The sequence below is a fragment of the Anguilla rostrata genome, chromosome 6 (assembly GCF_018555375.3).
Source record: "Anguilla rostrata isolate EN2019 chromosome 6, ASM1855537v3, whole genome shotgun sequence".
In the NCBI taxonomy this organism is placed as follows: domain Eukaryota; kingdom Metazoa; phylum Chordata; class Actinopteri; order Anguilliformes; family Anguillidae; genus Anguilla; species Anguilla rostrata.
In genome coordinates this window covers 41,965,657-41,985,451 of record NC_057938.1, presented here as the reverse complement: position 1 = coordinate 41,985,451, position 19,795 = coordinate 41,965,657, and the positions used below count along the sequence as shown (strand labels likewise).

The 19,795-nt window shown below is 42.3% G+C and overlaps 3 protein-coding genes and 4 non-coding genes across 9 annotated transcripts; 1 reads left to right on the top strand and 6 right to left on the bottom strand.

Moving 5' to 3' along the window:
* Positions 1-559: 559 nt before the first annotated feature.
* On the bottom strand, positions 560-3,761 carry LOC135257245 (immunoglobulin lambda-1 light chain-like). The gene is made up of 4 exons (XM_064339788.1): positions 3,615-3,761; positions 3,073-3,355; positions 2,404-2,441; positions 560-1,211 (listed from the first exon to the last, which is right to left on the bottom strand). The coding sequence occupies exons 1-4, from the start codon at positions 3,658-3,660 to the stop codon at positions 874-876; spliced, it is 705 nt and encodes a 234-aa protein (XP_064195858.1). The 5' UTR covers positions 3,661-3,761; the 3' UTR covers positions 560-873.
* A 6,542-nt stretch (positions 3,762-10,303) lies between these two features.
* Positions 10,304-14,383, bottom strand: rps7 (ribosomal protein S7). The gene is made up of 7 exons (XM_064339785.1): positions 14,303-14,383; positions 13,478-13,561; positions 13,261-13,332; positions 12,605-12,748; positions 11,696-11,760; positions 10,826-10,976; positions 10,304-10,415 (listed from the first exon to the last, which is right to left on the bottom strand). Exons 2-7 carry the CDS (start codon positions 13,550-13,552, stop codon positions 10,338-10,340), a joined length of 585 nt encoding a protein of 194 aa, XP_064195855.1. The 5' UTR covers positions 13,553-13,561; positions 14,303-14,383; the 3' UTR covers positions 10,304-10,337.
* Positions 10,564-10,784, bottom strand: LOC135258392 (small nucleolar RNA SNORA73 family). The gene has a single exon (XR_010330983.1). It is a non-coding gene; the product is annotated as a small nucleolar RNA SNORA73 family (small nucleolar RNA).
* LOC135258395 (small nucleolar RNA SNORA73 family) lies at positions 11,246-11,466 on the bottom strand. The gene has a single exon (XR_010330986.1). It is a non-coding gene; the product is annotated as a small nucleolar RNA SNORA73 family (small nucleolar RNA).
* On the bottom strand, positions 12,147-12,367 carry LOC135258393 (small nucleolar RNA SNORA73 family). The gene has a single exon (XR_010330984.1). It is a non-coding gene; the product is annotated as a small nucleolar RNA SNORA73 family (small nucleolar RNA).
* LOC135258394 (small nucleolar RNA SNORA73 family) lies at positions 12,854-13,074 on the bottom strand. Its single transcript, XR_010330985.1, has one exon. It is a non-coding gene; the product is annotated as a small nucleolar RNA SNORA73 family (small nucleolar RNA).
* An 85-nt stretch (positions 14,384-14,468) lies between the features above and the next one.
* On the top strand, positions 14,469-18,767 carry rnaseh1 (ribonuclease H1). Of its 3 annotated transcripts, none has more exons than XM_064339783.1 (9): positions 14,469-14,609; positions 14,874-14,975; positions 15,074-15,198; positions 15,586-15,774; positions 16,506-16,605; positions 17,045-17,099; positions 17,219-17,303; positions 17,559-17,683; positions 18,067-18,767. In XM_064339783.1, the coding sequence occupies exons 2-9, from the start codon at positions 14,911-14,913 to the stop codon at positions 18,151-18,153; spliced, it is 831 nt and encodes a 276-aa protein (XP_064195853.1). In that variant the 5' UTR covers positions 14,469-14,609; positions 14,874-14,910; the 3' UTR covers positions 18,154-18,767. The 3 variants fall into 3 exon arrangements, with proteins under 3 accessions (XP_064195853.1, XP_064195854.1, XP_064195852.1); XM_064339784.1 differs by having other exon boundaries at positions 14,474-14,609; positions 14,865-14,975; XM_064339782.1 differs by having other exon boundaries at positions 14,489-14,975.
* Positions 18,768-19,795: the final 1,028 nt, after the last annotated feature.

Genomic DNA, 19,795 nt, shown 5'->3' with positions numbered 1-19,795 from the left:
CAATGGGCAGTAAGCATAGTACTGAGCGTTTATCTATCTGGGGAATTGGGGGGGGGGGGGGGTTTATTAATACATTCTTATATTGGTAAATTACACCTTTGGATATTTATTCTACTCTGATATTGTTGAAAGCATTTGTGCTTGTATCTTATGTGTATGCATTGTACCCTGTGTTCTCTTGAAATATCCAGTCCAAAATGAAACTTCAAAAAGTACAGAAAATAGCCACAAGAGGGCAGAAAACACTGAACAATGACTCTGCTGTAAAGAATAAAAGCAGGGGAAAGCATTATACAGACCATCAATAAAATCACAGAGTTCCATGCTGCTGAAGAATTAATCTATTTTATGCCATCGTTTTTCTGAGAAGTTATTTGGAAATAGAATTACACCTAAATTATTATTCTAGAAAAGGATTTTCTTTCACATGTACATATATTATTTTTTTAATCTAATCTTTTGAAGGGTTAAAAATATATATATTGTGTCATATTGAAAACATATAATCATGCTTTTGAATTAACTTCACACAAGAATAAGAAAATAGACAAAAAAGGCATAATGTTTTATCATGATTTATTAGCAATTTCTCAAACAGTCGCCACTAGGGTTCGCCACTTCTTCACACAAATCTGTTAAAACTCGCAGAAGGCCAATTCAATCAGTAGCATGATACGAGGGTTATTCAACATTCAACAAACCAATATCAATAGGATTAAACACTCTTACATTCTTATGTGAAATTATTCAATGCTATGAGCAAGCCAGATGTATCAGAAATGCAAGGCGAACACTAATGAACACTACACGAAAGCTCGTGAGCTGTTTAATACATGAAGAAGCTGGTGATGAAGCCGGTATCTGAGCGTCCTGCTAGCCCTGACTGGCGCACTCCGCCTGGGTCAGAGCCTGACTCAGCGGGGCCGTGAGGGCGGGGTGGGTCAGCTGACAGGCGTAGGAGCGGCCGGAGCGCCACCGGTCGGCCGTCAGCGTCAGCAGGCTGCTGGCGGAGTAGGTCCCGTCGGACCGCCGCTGGGCCTCGCCGGTCCGGACATCGCCGCCCGCGACGGCGCCGCCGTCCTCCGTCCAGGTCACGGTCAGCGAGTCCGGGTGGAAGCCCTGGGCCAGGCACACCAGGGTGGCCCCGCCCTTGGACAGCTCCGTCTGGGATGGGGGCAGCAGGGTCAGTGCGGGGGGAGACGAGGCGCGAGCTGAGGGGGGTGAAATGGTCACAGGAGAGGGCGCGTGAAACAGAGGTCTTCATACATCAGTGATATTCAAATCATTTCACGCACTGCATGCGTCTGTCAGCAACAGAAGCACGAGCGAGAGAACACGGATGAAAAACATAAAACTTTTCATTACATTACATTACATTACAGGCATTTAGCAGATGCTCTTATCCAGAGCGACGTACAACAAGTGCATTGGTTCACGATGTAGAGGTGCAAAAGAAACACTAGAGTGAAGGATTGTAACAAGTATAAACGGGTATCAAAAGTCCTCCATATAATTTCCTTTAAGCAAAATCAATCCTTTGTTTGAGAAAGAAATAATAACATTAATAGTAATGTCTGAGAAGAGAAACAAGAGCAGTATCCACAGCATTACTAACTTTAAACATAATAGTTACATGGACACAGATTTTATTTAGTAATTTATTTCTCTTATTATTTTAATTTTTTAAATTTTTTTATGTTTTCCTTGATTTATTAGTATTTTTTTAACATGCTATTCCCACTTTTATTTTCAGAAAGCCTGGGTTATTGCAGTGCCTTCAGTGCATTATTTAACAATGATGTTGTCCCATCGGTTAAACACAATTAAGGGATGTCACAAGATGACTGTAGCTGTTAAACATTTAGTATTTGCTTTCACTCATATATGTCATCCTATATATAACTGTTAAGTTGGAATTTGTAGGTGAAATGCAGATAAAGTATATGACAATATGGACAAATTTGAAGATAGCAAGATGCATTTGAAACTCAAATCTAGTCCCATTAACATCAAAGCACTCTACTATTTCAATTCAGTGTTACACTGAATTATGCATATTGGATACTAGATTATACTAAATACTAAAGACCATGAAAAGCATGAAGTCTTTTTAATTCATTATGAGGCAGGCAACAGGGAAACAGCAGCATTTTACAATTACAGTTCTAAAATGGTTAGCATTGTAACTGTAATATTAATATATTTCCAATATCCATGCACTGAGGATAATAATCCCTTTTACTTGACTTGCATAAAACGAATATGTACGTTTCTCTGTATCATTTCAATTGTTAGGCAATACTAGAATAATAATAATACTTTTATATAACATAAATGCATTATCATTTGTAACAGCATATGTTCACTGATTTGGGTTGTTTCACTGTAAAATATCTTACTCACCGATATTCAACATTGTGCCCCCTCCAAAGGTGTTGTCTCACAGTGATACACACCCTGACAAAAACCTCCGTGAACTACTAGAGAACTCCTGTCACCACCTATTGCTACGCATGTCACTTTAAATATCCTCATTAATGAATGACATTGCAGTCTGAAATAGTTAACAAAAACATGCCATTTACAGGGCGGTAAAAAAAAGACTTAAGTGAATAGGTGCCCCATTTTTAAATCCATTACATTTGTATTATCAGTCTCCTGCTATTAATAATATGTAATTTCACTGACATTTTCTGTGAATTTGTCACTGATTCCCTCTAATATTATCCATTATGGAGCCATTATTATTTACAAATGAAAGATTATTTGTGGGAGTAATATTCACTCACTCAGAATGTTCAGCTTAGTTCCTCCTCCGAAGGTACTGTCTCACAGTGATGCAGCTCAGTACAAAAACCCACCCTTGTGAAGAGCTCTTCCAGTGATCCGTTGTGAAAAGGAAAATCAGCTGTAGGAACCTCAGGAATAGAGTAAATCCAGTCGATGTGTTGCAAGAATCCATGCTTGTTTCAGATGGTATTGCAGTCAATGACAAGGCTTCGTTTCATTCCCATTGAAAGTCTTGAGTGAATTTTTGTACGACTGGCTCAGCAAAGTGTATCACTGTGGTCTGCGCCACAGTCAGCACAGGCACAGTAGTACACAGCTTCATCCTCAGCAGTCACCTTATCGATGTGCAGATAGATGTTGTCGGTCTTGGAATATGTGAACCTGCTCTCCAATCCAGTTGCTCGAGTTGAACCGAAAATCAAGAACCTAGGGCTGCTTCCTGGCTTCTTTTGATACCAAGACATGTGCCAATTGCTTTTGCTGGAAATGCAGGATATTTTTACATTTGAGCCAGGGGACACAGAAAGAGACTTCTCCTGGGTCAGGATCAAAACGGCTTCCAAACCTGGGAATTTAAAATGAACACACATTTTCGACTGTCAGTGTCACAAATAATACAAACAATTATTAACGGTTGCGTGCACCTGCATTCAAAGAAACAGAATACTCCAGGTTGAGTACACCAATGTGGCTATCAGAGTCTTTTTTTTAACCCTAAGAGAGCCATTCATAAAGAGCCACAGAAAACGACTAAAATTCTATCTACCTGCAATGTGCGGGTGCAAAACCTGGGTCTAGCTATCGCAGTGTTGGCGAAGGCTTACCAGAGACAGCCAGCATCAGGACGGTGAGTGGAACTGTGAAGGTCATGGTGACTGATGACCAGTGCGGCAGGACTAGCACTGAGGGTTACTTTCTGCAGTAATGCTGTGAGACTCGCACTACTGCTCCTTTAAACCACCCAAGTCAAGTGTCCACCCCACCACATGCAAATATATCAGAGAACTTCCCCATTCGAACTGACAGGAAGTAGGTTGATTTTCACTTTTGGGCTTTCTGTAGCTTCATGGGATGACTAGCGTGGCGTATATAGGCCTACGGAAATCCAGAAAAGCCTGGAGAACATAAGCAAACAAAAATAATATTGATAATAATTCATGCAGGTTAATCACTTTTTAGTGATGCTGATTTTTTTTTTGCTTCATCTTTATTTATGACCACAGATTGGATTTGCATCACATTCTATAGTCATTTAAGGACCTCAAAAAGCATTTTTAAAACTCACCAAAGTTTTTTTTTTTTAAATGCATTTAATGCATTTTGTCTGCCATTTTAGGCTAATGCAATGTGGGAATCTGAACCACAAAAACAAATATGAGCCCCTGGCACATGCATGTAGCGACTAGCTCCCTGTTAAGGACACAGATTAAGAACCTACAACCATCAGGTAGCATATGTAATGACCGTATCTAGTGCAAGATGTCAGTTTTCACACAAAGGCATTAAATAATTATATGCATCAATATTTGGTTGCACTGTAGATAACAGGAGAACATAGTTACATACATACATACAGCATTGCAGACGCTCTATCCAGAGACGTACACAAAGTGTATAACCATAAGAACAGTATGACAAACCTAGAGAGAAGTACCGTCAGTCAGGAAACGCATAGTTCACTGGACCTGAGGTAACTGATACACTAACACGAGAACGGCAACAGCATTATGAAAATACAAGCATGTTAGACATGCACCTAAGTCCTACGAACAGCTGCCTAGTCAACCTAGTTACGTCATTACGGGTAGAGGGATGGAAGGTGCAGCCGAAAGGTGATTTCAGTCGTCGTTGAATGGTCAGGTCTCAGTGTTGACTCCACAGGGAGGTCATTCCACATCGTGGGCCAGACAGACAGGAGACGTGTTCTGGAAGTGCAGGTCGAAGAGGGAGGTGCTAGGCGTCCTGAGGTAGCAGAACGGAGGGATCTGGCTGGCATGTAGGGTTTGAATATCTTGTGGAGGTACGCTGGGGCTGATCCCTTGACTGTCTGGTATGCTAGGACAAATGTTTTAATAGTTCAAATTTGATAGTACTGTACAGTGCAATCATTTAGCAGACGCTCTTATTCAGAGCGACTTACACAACTTTTACATCCATTCATACAGCTGGATATATACTGAAGCAATGACATGCCAATGATGGTGTAAGCAGGTAACAGTGAATCATAGTAATCAAATCACAATAAAGAGTCAGTAGGGAAAAATGGTTAGTCAGTGGGTGAAGATGGCTTTATTTGTCATGTGCATATACATGCACATACAGTGAAATTCATTCTCTGCATTTAACCCATCCTAATTACTTAGGAGCAGTGGGCAGCCACAGTGCAGTGCCCGGGGACCAACTCCAGTTCCGAGGCCAGTGCCTTGGTCAAGGGCAACGGCAGGAGTACACCCAGGGGCAATTTAGACTCTCCAATTCACCTAACCTGCATGTCTTTGGACTGTGGGAGGAAACCGGAGTACCCAGAGTAAGCCCACGCAGAAAGGCCCGGGCAGAGAAAAGGGGGGGGGGGGGGTCCAGCATGCAGGTGCCAGGTGCAGGGGCTTTGAGAAAACCTGTCTGCGCGCGGGAGGGAGCAGGTTTCAGTTCTTCTTTCTGCGCTGATCTCTGTGCAACCGCTCTCTCAGTCTGACTGATTCAGCCCAGGGGATCTCCCCCACCCTGTGGTTATGCCAAAAATACGCCAACCCCAGTGAGCACATGAAAATGAAGAGGAATCAATGTCCTGCACTGTTAATGCAGACACTCGCAGACCCTTGCTATAGAAACATGGCCAGTTTCCTCTTAAAAATCATACACGTTATAATACAACATCTTTTGTAAGTGTACTGCATCTATTTCCATTGTTCTTTAGAAGAGATGTTCATCCAAGGTTCTGATTCACTGCTGTTACTATAGATCTTATAGCACTTTTAGATAGAAGAGTAGTGTTAAAGGGACATCTGTGTTGTTTTATATGATCTTAGTTTTAGTGTACACTCACCGGCCACTTCATTAGGTCTACCTGTTCAACTGCAAACTGCACCCGTTAACAAAAATATCTAATCAGCCAATTACGTGGCAGCAACTCAATGCATTTAGGCATGTAGACATGGTCAAGATGATCTGCTGAAGTTCATACCAAGCATCAGAATGGGGAATAAAGGTGATTTAAGTGGCTTTGAATGTGGCATGGTTGTTGGTGCCAGACGGGCTGGTTTGACTATTTCAGAAACTGCTGATCTACTGGGATTTTCACGCACAACCATCTCTCGGGTTTACAGAGAATGGTCCGAAAAAGAGAAAATATCCAATGAGCGGCAGTTCTCTGGGCGAAAATGCCTTGTTGATGGCAGAGGTCAGAGGAGAATGGTCAGACTGGTTCGAGCTGATAGAAAGGCAACAGCAACTCAAATAACCACTTGTTACAACTGAGGTATGCAGAAGAGCATCTCTGAATGCACACCACGTCAAACCTTGAAGCAGATGGGCTACAGCAGCAGAAGACCACACTGGGTGCCACTCCTGTCACCTAATGAAGTGGCCGGTGAGTGCATGTTCTTGATTGACTGGGACAATATTTGTGTACGATGAAGGGTATTTTAGATATTTAGAGTAGTTTCTCACAACCTGCTAGCATTAGAGTGGCAGATATAGGACATTCAAGTGTTTGTGGTTTAAAGCAGGAAAATACACATCAAGTAACTCCAAAGATAATTGTCCATCAACATTCCTACAGACAGCGCATATGTATTTTACCAGATGATTCTTTAAAAAAAAATTAAATGGAATTGTATTTAATCTTTTTCAGTTGGAGCTATGGCACATGCAACCTGGGACCACTGCACTCAAGAAAAAAGTACAGGAATATTGAAATATAACATCACTGTATAACCTGCTTTGGAGTTAGTTGAACAGTTAGTTGACATTATATCCCTGCACATTAAATCACTACAAAGGTTTTCCTGGTTAAAGAACGGTTACATAAATAATATTTTTTTTAAATGTATACTTTTTCAAAATTAAAATAAAAAGAGAAGATTTATATCATCTCCTCTTTCATTACAGAAGCATCACAGAAGTGGCAGAGGAGTATTTAGCCTTTGCAAGATCAGCGCTTTAAATCACTTCAAAGTTTCAGTGCTAAAATAAAATTTGGGACAAGCTCAAACTTCACTAGATTATGGAAATAAGACATGCTGCAAGGAACAGGCATAGTTGAATCAACAAGGTCACTGTGCATTAGCCAGCTGCAAGGCTCTTGGCTCCGGTGCTTCTCAGGTGAAGGACAATACTATGGATCTCAGAAGGAAAAGGTCTGGAGAAAATGACTGCCTTGTTTTGCACTATTAAATAGCTCATATTGCATCCATTTGCCACCTTTTCCTTCTGCAAGGTCCTACAATAAACCACATTCACTTTAACCAGCCAGTCCTCTTTGTCTCTTACCACTCAACACCTAGCAGTTTTAAGGTCCTAACATACGCATAGAACTCAGGATATCTGCAGCTCGTGGTCACTTGCCTAGACACCGCAAGATATACAATTGTACGAAGACTACACAAGCCAAAGGCATGTCCATGTCTACCAAGATAGATAGCGATCCATATAGAGCCACACTATTGTGAGAATGCAGTCTCCTCCTTCTATAGATAGGCTAACTGTTAGAAAGGTTAAAATACTATTTTGTGTCAGATAACTGAGATATCATTAAATTAATTCTGTTCCAGTAGCACCGAGTAAGACTACACACATTCCTCCGCCACTCAGATGCTTCTGATGGGAGTATCTGAGGGTATTCTTACAATAGAGGAAAAACAACTTATGTGCGCAAGATGAAACACCCTCACACACAAAAACTGAAAGGGAAAGAGCAAATGTTCATTTCAACATGTCCCCAGGGAAAATGTAAAATGCATCTTCTCCTTTATGACACTCTATGTCATTGATACATGTCCATAATCAAGATGTGCTTGCCCAAATTGATAAAGCAAATAACAGGAGCAATGAAAGATCCTTCTGCAGCCCATTTCTTTCAGGCTTGCTTCTCCTAGGAATATGCAAATATAGAAAGTAGAGCTTTAAATGCATGCTATGCAGGATCCTTTCCTTGTAAATACTACAAAATAACCATGTGAAGGCATCCATGTAGCACTGGCGTATCTTTGCACCTTTACCTGGATTTGTTATTCTAAAATGTGTTTGGGACATTTCTGCATGGCACTCTTCTTTGTGTGGGGAGGGTGAGTGTGGCTACAGAGTCTGTGGTTTGCAAAGCAAAAAGACAAGCCGACAGGCCTCGTTCAAGAACACGAGTTCACCTTGGAATTGCTTTTCCATGGTGGCGGCAACTGAAGTTTTTAAATGAAAGAAGTAATGATTAAACCATTATTAAGTTTGGCATAATGGAGTCAGTTAACCTATAGCCTATGTTTAACATAACGGAATTAAGCTATGAACATATAGCTATCCTGCTATCTTATTAGCTTACTATATTGCGCAGTGAGACGGACACTTCTTGGTGAACACAAGACCACAGCGAGGCAAAAAATCCTGCATAGAATGCCTTTAAGAGGGGATTTATGGATCCATCTTTAAAACATTTGCAGCCAGGGGTATAAATGGAGTGTGACAAAAGACCACCAATTGTTTCTATTCAGTGTAGGTATTTAATATCACAGATGTGTCTCTACCTTGGATTTACATGTCATTACCTATACAATACATATTTTTAATTTTAAATAAAAAAACATTAAAATTAATTGTAGAATTTCACTGTGAAATGCTGGCGAGATCAACGCACAAGTTTTAAAATGTAATATTTTGGAGGATCTTTTGAAGTGTCCTGCTCCTAGTTGACTGAGAGCACAGCCAAGGTTAAGACTCAACCCTGCAACTGTAGGGCCCAGCCAAACCTTGTGCAAAGTTCCTTTACCAAATTAACCATTAGGAAGCCCATGTGATGCAGCAGTGTGCTTGAGACAGAGCTACTAGACTTCATTAAAAAAATATATTTATATTTTCTAAATATAGAAAATACATATACCATTATTCACTTTTATATTCTAGACTGCCAAATGGTCCAAGGCTCACTCCTAATAATTATTCTACATTACTATTTTTTTTTTTTTTTTAAACTTTGTCTTTAAAATTCCAACATTTTCTTACCCCTCTTCATAGACTTCATAGGGGCGGAGCATTGGCTAAAGAACTACAGAATGAAAATAAATCTAAAAGACAAGGTTTGTATAGGCAGTGAGGATAACTACGGAGGCCAAACACAAACTTGAAAATAAATGTAAAGACTAAAACCAAATACTGCCATCTAGTGGCAACAGAAATTTACCCATTGCATATCATTCCACAGCAGTGCCCAACTAATGTCCCCAGGCGGCAGCATCAGCAGTTTTTTGCAGTTTATCCCCACCCCCACCCCAATAAGCTATCAGTTAAGGTCTTGAGGACAAGGTGTGGATTATTTAATCAATCAGTTGCTTAAAGGAACCACTGGTTCCAAGAACATCCCAAAAACCAGCAGACACTGCAGCCCTCCAGGATTGGAGTTTGACACTCGTGTTCTACAGTGTAATAATTCCAAGTACAATGGAACATTTTCATCATTATTAGGATGACACTTTAAAGTAATTCCTAAGCATATTTTGGTACCATCTGCAGCATCACTTCCACTGAACTGCCTGATTTTAGGGTCACACTTAAACACGACCCGAAAATGAACTTTACAACTCATTACTAAATCCTTAGTTCTTCCCTGATTAGCCAGCTATGTACTGAAAACGGTTTAAATGCCTTTAAAATGCCAACATCATTCTCGTCCACTGAAAGGGCAGCAAGAATTTAGTTTCACACACGATGGGGCATTTGTGAATGTGCTCTTAAGAGTATATAAAACCAACCTGGCTTTGGCTAAAGCTAAGCTACATGCAACACTGGCAGACACATTGAACACGGCCTCTTGGAACACAGGTGTTCTGCAAGGAGATGACAGGCCTTTTCATAATTAAATAGAAGCATGTGGATGGAGAGCAATACAGCTATTTTGGTAACCCTGATAACCCTTAAACTGGTGAGCTAAAGGCCCAGTCTCAATGCCCTGAGGTGACATCCTTCCAGACTTCATACTACTGATCTATTGACTGACTAGTTAAAGGATACCATTTTATAATACTGCCTGCAAAAAAAAAATTGAAACCATACAACTGCAATGCCTGAGACTGATTTGCCAATACCACCTTTACAAATGAGTACAACTGGACTTGATTCTTCAATTAACTAAGAAGCTAGAGGCTAGACAAACCAGAAACTCAAAAAACCACAAGAAATGAATTTGAATGAAACTGTATTCTTCTCCCGGTAGGTGGATCTCTGACATGAACTTTTGAACACATACTCAAGACTGGGTGTGTTGCAATCTATGCAAAAAACGAACATTTTACAGAACAACAAAAACTGTAAATGACAGTAAACAAATTTATTGTGTCATTTTCACTTTACAGTTGGAATTCCGGGAATTCAAATACAACATCTTTGCCTGTGAGCTTCTTGTAGACACCGGAGAAGGTCTCGACCTAAAAGACAATCAACCAATCAATCAAAGCCATTGCTGTGAACCAAAATTTCTACCATCACAATTCAAAACAAGCAAAATTATGTAATAGAACTGATAACTTTCGAACAAGAACAGCTAATTGACAAGCAAATGTGAGGAGATTTGAAATATGTGCACTGCATGGTTTACCTCCCCAGTAACGGCCCGAAGGCTCTGGGAAGATGTAGGAATATACAGGACGCTGTCCGCACCAGCCCGAGGGCCGGGGACAGGCTTGCTCTCCAACGTCGTGGAACGGGACTGTACGTCACGGCACCGAAGTGCTGCGCTCCCATACGCCACACGGACAGAGCCACACGAGAGCAACCTCGCAGGATGTCCACGTCGGGGGAGGTAAGACACACACAAAAGTTTGAACTGAAAACTCACTTTGTGTTCAACATTGTTTTGTTGCGCCTTGTCGAGGTGGACCTTGATGAGCCTACTGCTGTCCAGTTTCACACGGATCCTCTTGCCAACGATTTCGCTGGGGAAGACCAGGTCTTCAAGGATAGCGTCGTGCACAGCAGTCAGTGTGCGACTGGGGGGAAAAAACCCAATTGCAATTTCAGTATAATTCAACATGTACTCCGAACATCTACATTAACATTATAGAGTTCCACTACATCCATTCATAATTCAGTGCTGCATTTGGATTAATTTGATTGGCCCCTCACTACAATGGAATTGCTGTGAGTAGACCAACATAAAACCAATGCAACCAAACACGTTTGCCATTTTCACTGCATTCAAAACTACCTTGACAGACATTACTCAATGAATACATTAGACACTTCTTTCTTAAAGGACGAATGTGCACTGCATGGTTTACCTCCCCAGTAACGGCCCGAAGGCTCTGGGAAGATGTAGGAATATACAGGACGCTGTCCGCGCCAGCCCGAGGGCCGGGGACAGGCTTGCTCTCCAACGTCGTGGAACGGGACTGTACGTCACGGCACCGAAGTGCTGCGCTCCCATACGCCACACGGACAGAGCCACGCGAGGGCAAGCTCACGGGATGTCCGCGTTGGATCAAAGTACAACATGCTAACTTGATACAAAATGACTAAAGAAAACTGCAGAGCATATGCAAACCAACAATGTGGTCTTTACTCACTATTAAATTATAACAGTTAGAGGGAGTTTCTGATTCAAACAGTTAAACCACTTGACCTGCTGTGGTCCAAGACAAACATTTCAAACCACTTTTGCCAGTTCCACAACATGGGTGGACATAAACCAATCAACACAGAACCTCACCTCCTGGGACGTTTCTGCTTGTTCTTCGTGCGGCTTTTCCTTGTGGGTTTGGGCAGAATCCTCCTCTGTGGAAACAGGCGTTCACAGTGCAATAAATCCCAACCTTGCCTTCGCAACCTGGCAACCCATCGTCCATGAATTACTTGAATTTACAACCCCCTCCACCTCAGCTAAAATGGTGGGCATAGCCTGCCATGCATCACCCAGGAGGGCTCTATACATTAGTGGGTGGGAAGAGCTCGGATTCTCTCCGTCACTGTAAAGCACTTTGATAATGACATAAAAGCTGCTGCATAAATGCAATACGTCAATGAACTATAATTTCTCATAAGAACTCCCAGTGTGCTTTCAAGGACAAATTCGGTCTGTCTTGTGTAATTTAGTCATTTGGCAGATGCTTTTAAACAAAAGCAATTTATGAAAGTGCATATAACGTGGTAGGCTGAAAGCATAATGTGCACTGCATGGTTTACCTCCCCAGTAACGGCCCGAAGGCTCTGGGAAGATGTAGGAATATACAGGACGCTGTCCGCGCCAGCCCGAGGGCCGGGGACAGGCTTGCTCTCCAACGTCGTGGAACGGGACTGTACGTCACGGCACCGAAGTGCTGCGCTCCCATACGCCACACGGACAGAGCCACACGAGAGCAACCTCGCAGGATGTCCACGTTGGATTTAAACCGCTTCAGCGAAACAACAACCGCTTCTAAGTAGTTGCTGCAATTATATTGACAGAAAGTAACCCAGAACCAATTCAGTTTTTTAAACATAGAGAAGGGAAATGAAGAACTCTTAACCCAACAAAAACAGCAACCTGGCACTTAAATGCCAAGAGAAGCCTGGACACTCCACACACAGATGAGACCGAGGTCCTGGAATCAGGGAAGCCAGTACAGTATCCTGACCTTACCTGTGCAATGAAGACCACATGCTTGCCACTGAATTTCTTCTCCAACTCTCGGACAAGCCGGACCTGGATCTTTTGGAAGGACTTCAGCTGGGGCACAGGCACGAAGATGATGATGGCTTTTCTGTTCCCAGCGACCTCAATTTCCTGAGAAAGACAAGGCAGCTTTTGACTAAAAACATTTTAAACAACTGGTCAGACAGCCATCTAAAGGGGTAGCAAAGCCTCAGAACTTGAGGACTTTTCAGACAAACATGTGCACTGCATGGTTTACCTCCCCAGTAACGGCCCGAAGGCTCTGGGAAGATGTAGGAATATACAGGACGCTGCCCGCGCCAGCCCGAGGGCCGGGGACAGGCTTGCTCTCCAACGTCGTGGAACGGGACTGTACGTCACGGCACCGAAGTGCTGCGCTCCCATACGCCACACGGACAGAGCCACACAAGAGCAACCTCGCAGGATGTCCACGTTGGGGGTCATGCCGACCATCTTTGCGTTCATTTTGCATAAAAATTATTAACCATCTTGAGTACACCCGCAATCCCAGCAAACAGTCATTTTAATACAGTACTCAATTACAAATACACACTCATAAGAAAAATGTCAAAAAGCTTAGAAGTAATGATCTCTCCTCTAGGGGCCACGTTTATCTTACTGACCTTAGCCGCAGTGATATTCAGCTCCCTCAGCTGAGCCTTCAAGTCAGAGTTCATCTCCAACTCAAGGAGGGCCTAGAACATAAGACATCCTTCACTTAAAGAATCACTAAATACAATATCTACATGAGCCATATAGAGACGCCAAATGCTATAATACATGACAGTCTGTGGTCATTACCCTTGCCAACAAGATACAAAAGAGGAAAAGTTCACTTACCTGGGAAATGCCAGATTCGAATTCATCAGGCTTTTCGCCGTTGGGCTTCACGATTTTGGCGCTGGTACTGAACATGGCCAATGTCTGAATAATGGGAACAAGAAGTTGAAACAATCAGCTCTAATGGATTGAAAGTCATATTGAATCAGGCCGATAAAAATCTCTAGCAACGTCGCCTAACTTGCACTTCGTGTCAATTGCTGTTTAGTTAAGTGAATAATGCACCAAAAAAGATAAATCACGTGGCAAATCTTACACAAGCAATACCATATCACACATACAACAATGCAGCCTTATTCAGGCGCTGAAAACTATTTAATATAAACGACATAAACATGCGTCCAATTACCAATTAATCCAACAGGTTCCAGCACCGTGGCTACACAACTATGTTAGGTTAACGTCGCTTTACTACGTTACTAGCTAGCATTCCGCTCGTCCTGTCACTTGAGCTACTTACTCCCAAATCGCGAAATCCTCAAGATACCGCATACAATGTGTAACAATTTTCGAATCAAACCAAACACATTTCTGCTCTTCAGGAAAAACTCGAACACACTGCATTTCCAAACATTAGCTTGTTCGCACCCGTACACACATGGGCCTGATAATGGCTTTCGCTATATCCTTGCTACAGATCACCCATGTCCGCAACCATATAAATGCCTTCAACAGAGGTACGAGAGCCATCCATTCTCTAAAAGATGAACATCTAATGTATCTACAACTCTTCCACAAGTATGTGGGTAAAAATCTTAAATATAATGCATATTTCCAGCATTTTTGATGAAAAAGGCTGTAGCTATAACAAGCCCTACAACCAACCTCAGTCAACGTCGGCCTGGGAAGAGGCCGGAATATCGCGAGAGATTGGCAAAAGCGCGTTCTGATGAAGGATCATGGGAAATGTCAAACCCGGAAAAGGTTATATGAATCACGCCAGTTAGCTTCCAGCCACCAGAGAGCGCTCATGTTGACATTCTGTTACAAAAAGCGAAACAAGGAACTTGTTTTCATATGAGTCTCTTTAAAATTCCATGCTAACATACTCGTTTGCTAGCACCCACAGAAGACGGTCTACAATCAAAAGCTGATTTTATGCAGTTTGTGCAGCTGTACCACGCAGATACGTGTGAGAATAGATGGATAATTTATTTCAGTAAAATGCTAGCTAGTTAATATCGGTGGTGGGCTTGACTTGAATCCTTGAAATTGGAAGGGTTATCAAGTATAAACTAGTTAGCAAACAGTATTTTTCTCGTGTTTTGTTAACAACTAGATAGCTAGTTACATGAGTTGTGTTATTAAAATGTCTAAAGTTGCTTCGAATTCAATGATAAGCGGGTAGCCGTTTACACCTTGTTGCGGTGATGTTAAAATTGACCAGTCTTTACAGCATCGCACGCAGGGCTGTCTGCATTGGTACCGGAGAGATGGCCAAAGGGAAATTCTTCTACGCCGTGAGAAAAGGTGTCAAGCCCGGTGTTTACAGTACCTGGTAGGTTTTAAGATGTCTAGTTTGTTATCGCCCTGCAGATAAAATAATCCAGTCTTAACTCGGACATTAATTAATTAATTAATTACATTACGCTCCAGGGATGAATGCAAAAGCCAAGTTGACAAGTTCCCTTCTGCAAGTTACAAGAAGTTTGCTTCGGAGGAAGACGCCTGGGGTTTTGTACGGAGCCAGCCAGGGGCGATACCATCGGCTTCTGCTGCAGGTCCCGGAGTCACTAATGAAGATTTTCTAACGATTATGAAAAGGAGGGAAATTAGCCCCATTTAGCACTTTAGCAACCGCAGAACAATTTCGATGATCCTTTCCACATCACAGTACGAATGCATGTTGCGGTCATTATGACTTGAGTAACTGCTATCTGAGAAATTAATTTACTCCTGTTTTCATAACATAGAAGGTCTATAATCACTCCTTTGAGAGGTCAGTGCATGTGGTCAGTCCAACATGTTGAAATACTGCTGTGAAGAGCACTGTAATGTATAAACACGTGGCACCATATCCTTTCTCTTGTAGTAGCAGAAATGTGAGTGTGTTGATCGGGTACTGTAAAAACCTGCTAGTGTGTTAATGATGTGATTGGTTTTTCCAGGAAATGGTGACTCCTTGCCAGAGGCCCCTAAAATTGCGCCTGAAGCTATTTCTGCAGTTCCGATTGGAGCCAAGCGGCCCCATGGGGAGCCAGATGAAGTGGACCATGGCAAGCGATTCAAATGCACAGAGGGAGAGTTGCAGAAGGTCTGCTCAGCACCACCCAGCAGTGATGGCTTTACCTACATGGGTAAAGGGCCTAAAATGAAGTCTGATACAACAGCCTTACAGTCTATGAATGTTCAGGCTCTCATGATTACAGGCTTTAGCCTCGGCCTCCTCTATGCCATTTACTGGCTGTGACAAAATTATGAAAATGCCCAACAGGCTTCGTCTCATTAGAGAAGTCTCCTCAGGATCTATGGGTTAGAACAGGTCTGCTAAACCATGTGCTGCCTGGGGATCTACCGTCCTCTAGGCCTTCATTTCAGTCTTAATTTTGCATAACTGATTCAACTAATTAGCAGCTCAATGACATTTCTAGCTGTTGAATGAGGTGTACTCTGTATGGGTTGCAGTGAAAAACTACTGGACGGTAGATCTCCAGGAACAGGGTTGAGCAGCTCTGGGTTTTAGAACAGTGATAACCAAACCTATTTCTGGAGATCTACCATCCTGTAGGTTTTCACTCCAAACCTAATAAATCACACCTTAAGGATAAGGATCGACATTGAACTGCTAATTAGTAGTCACTTGTGCCATAATTTGGGTTGAAATGAAGACCTACAGGATGGTAGATCTCCAGGAAGAGGGTCGGTTGCCACCGTGCCAGCTGGAGACGCACCAGGCGCACGCAGGCTACCGGTTGTCTTCTGCTGCGCCCATCTCGGCGTGTTGGCAGCGTTGGTCAACTTAAGTGGGGATAAAAAAAGAACAGACAGAAAAATCCCATATAAATAGTGTGTCATGTTTGCTTTGCAGGCGAAGCTGTGGTGGTGTACACGGACGGTTGCTGTTCCGGTAACGGGAAGCACGGCGCCCGTGCTGGCATCGGAGTTTACTGGGGACCAGATCACCCGATGTACGTGGATTTAGCTGCCAGTCATCATTGCTCAGTGGTGGTCGATGTTTACGTATTTGTCCTTGGGGGAATAAGTGCGTCCATTCTGCATCTTGGGCTACAATACATTTATATTGCATGCTAAGTAAATATGTATTATTATATATCGCTTCTTAGTAGTGAGTGTTACCTCTTGCCCATTTCTACAAGTAGATTGGAGCTCATGATTGGTGGTCCCAAACCCTGTCCATTTATGACACGCCCACTGAATTGGACTGTTTTGCTGCAGTAATAAGGCCACTTGTTTAATTAATTAATGGGCTCATTAAATTGTATTTGTATGAAAAAACTGTTTTATCCTTACTTTACTGACACTGGTAAATTTGATAAATTGCTGCAGAATAGCATGCAGTTTTATTCTGAAACTTCATGAGCTAACCATTTCTGCTTTTCAATACAGGAATGTTTGTGATAGGCTGCACGGAAGACAAACCAACCAGAGAGCAGAATTGCAGGTGAGCCTTTTCTTTTTTTTTTGGATCCTATGCACTCATTGATTTACTACATTTACTTGTATTTGAATGGAAATAAGTTTCTTCTTCCTTCTCATTTCCATTTTTTACTTCTGATACAGGCTGCATGTAAAGCTCTGGAACAAGCCAGAGATAAAAACATTAAGAAGCTTGTGCTCTACACAGATAGCAAGTTTACAATCAATGGTTTGTGCTTTTCTTATTAAAATTCTTAACAATTTCAACTGAGGCCTTTGTTCAAGATTCATACATCAGTTGTGTGTCTGAATGTAAAATTCCTTCGCAAATTACATTTTATTAGATTTTCTGTGCTGTTCATCCATCCACACATGAACGTATGCATTAAAATACTGCATGTGCGGTTGTGTCTCAGACGTAATACCACAGATATATTTTACGTAGTCCTTGAGGACAGTTTCTGAAATTATTGTCCTTACAAAGGGATCACAAGTTGGGTGAAGAACTGGAAAGCTAACGGCTGGAGACTGAAGTCTGGTGGGGCGGTCATCAACAGAGAGGATTTTGAAAAACTTGATAATTTAAATCAAGACTTGGATGTCGTATGGGTGAGTGATCTTTGTATTTATTTATTTATTTTTTACATGGTACAATGCGTAATAATGGAACAGCACTCTGAGAGGGTCCAAACTTTCAGCGCTGAGGAAGGGAGCCTCTTTAATGGTCTGTTTTTGAGTTTGAGTCGTCGTCTGTCTGAAAGCATTTCAGACACACGCACGCGCACACACACACACACACACACACCATATTCACGAGTAATCCCCGTCAGCGTTGAAGGAAAGCGCTAGAATAACTTGCAGATCCGTGAGAGCCGCTCTGCGCATTAACAGCTTTGAGGAATGGCAGAACGTTATCGACCGTCACTCACTTTCTTCCGGTCTACCTCTGTCTCTCGCCCGCCCCCACCCCTCCCCCACCTCATCGCCTCCAGCTTCACATCCCCGGCCACGCCGGTTATAAAGGGAACGAGGAGGCGGACCGGCTGTCGAGAGAGGGAGCGTCAAAGCCATTAAACTAGCCCGGAGGAAATGGATGTGCTCCCACGCCTGCCGCGCTGACGCGATGACCTAAAATAAGGCGGTCGTTATCCGCCCGTCGTCAAAGAGGGAAAGGCGCAGCAGCCTCTGTTGCTTCTGGTAATTTGCATATAAACAAAAGTGGAGCGTCAGTGGTTTCTACGCATACTGTAGCAAGCTCGCAACTGCGGGAAACCAGGGTTAGAACTGATCTGCGAGGCGCTTCCATCCTACGTTTTGTCTTTGGGTTCTTCACAAAATGTGAATGACCCTCCACTCCACCCTGTTCAGAAGTGGAGTAAAATGCTGATTTACCTGTTTAGCCTGGTTTTGCTTTCATCTTTGCTCGTCACCAGGAATTTTTTCGGAGTTTACTTTGGCCTTATACCAAACCTATTATGCATTATTATGCATTCATGGTGTGGTGGAAGGGTGGGTCTGAACGGTGTCTAAGAGTGCCTGTGTTTTTTAATTGTTAATTGTATAAAGTTTAGAGGTTGATCAGTTTGTTTTAAAATGTTGTGAATCCTAACATTGGTGGTTAGCTAAAGGGTGAAGCACTTACGAGCCCTTTTTGCGGTATTGTTTTCTTTGTTTGCTATTAAAATGGAATATTAAACTTCCGAGTGGTTGTGTGCATTTTACAATTTAGTGAGATAATTGGTTCCAACTGTGAAGAAGCAAGATACACATATGTGTCATAATGTATGTAACCTATGCACCCCCTGGCATGTTCAAATAGGTGCTCATGTTTAAGTGTTGTATTTTCTACCTACCTCATATTTTTCCATATGATCTTATCAATATTCACTTTTAATAGATCGCTAGTTGGTTAATCCATAGTCCTTCGTCCATACCTGTGACAGACTGTTCCAAATGAAGGTCTGGGTGGACTTAACAGTGAAGGGAAGCAGTGGCACATGCTTCAGTGACAGCTTGCGCTCATATGTCTTTGCCCACAGGAAGCCAGGGTATCACAGCAAAGGGGCGGTCCTACAAATGCATCTAGGCTTTTCTAATTGAGAGAACAGAATCTGGAATAACATTTGTTTAGGGACAAAATAAAACTGATCTCTTAAATAATGGATTTCACCGCTGCTCACTGCTTTGAAAGACCTGGGAGGCTCTTACTGAACCCTGTCCACTTCCCGTGCACAGAAGCTAGGGTTTTGCAGTCCCTTTCTGTTATACATAATCAGAGCATTTTATGTAAAAAAATAAACTATATCTGCGAATCAAGGAGGAGGCATTCTAAATTCTACTCTTCTGTGTGCTTAGGTAGCAGTTATAATGAAAAGGCGACATGGGGGTATTTCACACTCTGATTAGACCTCATGTAGGACAGAATCACACCTTTGTGGCCAATTGGCTTCTTGTTTAGTGGTAGACCAGGGCTAATCAGGCTCTGTGAAATAGTCCCTGTGTAGTTCTGTGTTACCGTGTTCCAGATAAAGTGGGTCTCTTGTACACCAAGTTTGTTCAGAAACCAGAAAGGCCTGTGCCCTTTCCCTCAGGTACGTAGCATCTGTCTCACTGCTCTGAACTCAGTCGTGAACTTCCTGAGAATGATGGGTAATGTAATCTAGAGGGGCTCGAATGAACAATGTGTGCATTTTCCGGAACGCGCAGGCTGCGGCTCTCGAA

Coding starts and splice junctions, on each gene's coding strand:
- LOC135257245 (XM_064339788.1), bottom strand. CDS start 3,660: ATGACCTTCACAGTTCCACTCACCGTCCTGATGCTGGCTGTCTCTG. Junction 2,442..3,072: donor GCCTGTGCTGACTGTGGCGC/AGACCACAGTGA, acceptor TGTATCACTGTG/AGACAACACCTTTGGAGGGG. Junction 1,212..2,403: donor GGGCACAATGTTGAATATCG/GTGAGTAAGATA, acceptor CACCCCCCTCAG/CTCGCGCCTCGTCTCCCCCC.
- rps7 (XM_064339785.1), bottom strand. CDS start 13,552: ATGTTCAGTACCAGCGCCAAAATCGTGAAGCCCAACGGCGAAAAGCCT. Junction 12,749..13,260: donor TGAATATCACTGCGGCTAAG/GTCAGTAAGATA, acceptor TGTCTTTCTCAG/GAAATTGAGGTCGCTGGGAA. Junction 10,416..10,825: donor AAAACAATGTTGAACACAAA/GTGAGTTTTCAG, acceptor ATTGTCTTTTAG/GTCGAGACCTTCTCCGGTGT.
- rnaseh1 (XM_064339782.1), top strand. CDS start 14,848: ATGTTAAAATTGACCAGTCTTTACAGCATCGCACGCAGGGCTGTCTGC. Junction 14,976..15,073: donor CCCGGTGTTTACAGTACCTG/GTAGGTTTTAAG, acceptor ATTACGCTCCAG/GGATGAATGCAAAAGCCAAG. Junction 16,606..17,044: donor TGGGGACCAGATCACCCGAT/GTACGTGGATTT, acceptor TTTTCAATACAG/GAATGTTTGTGATAGGCTGC.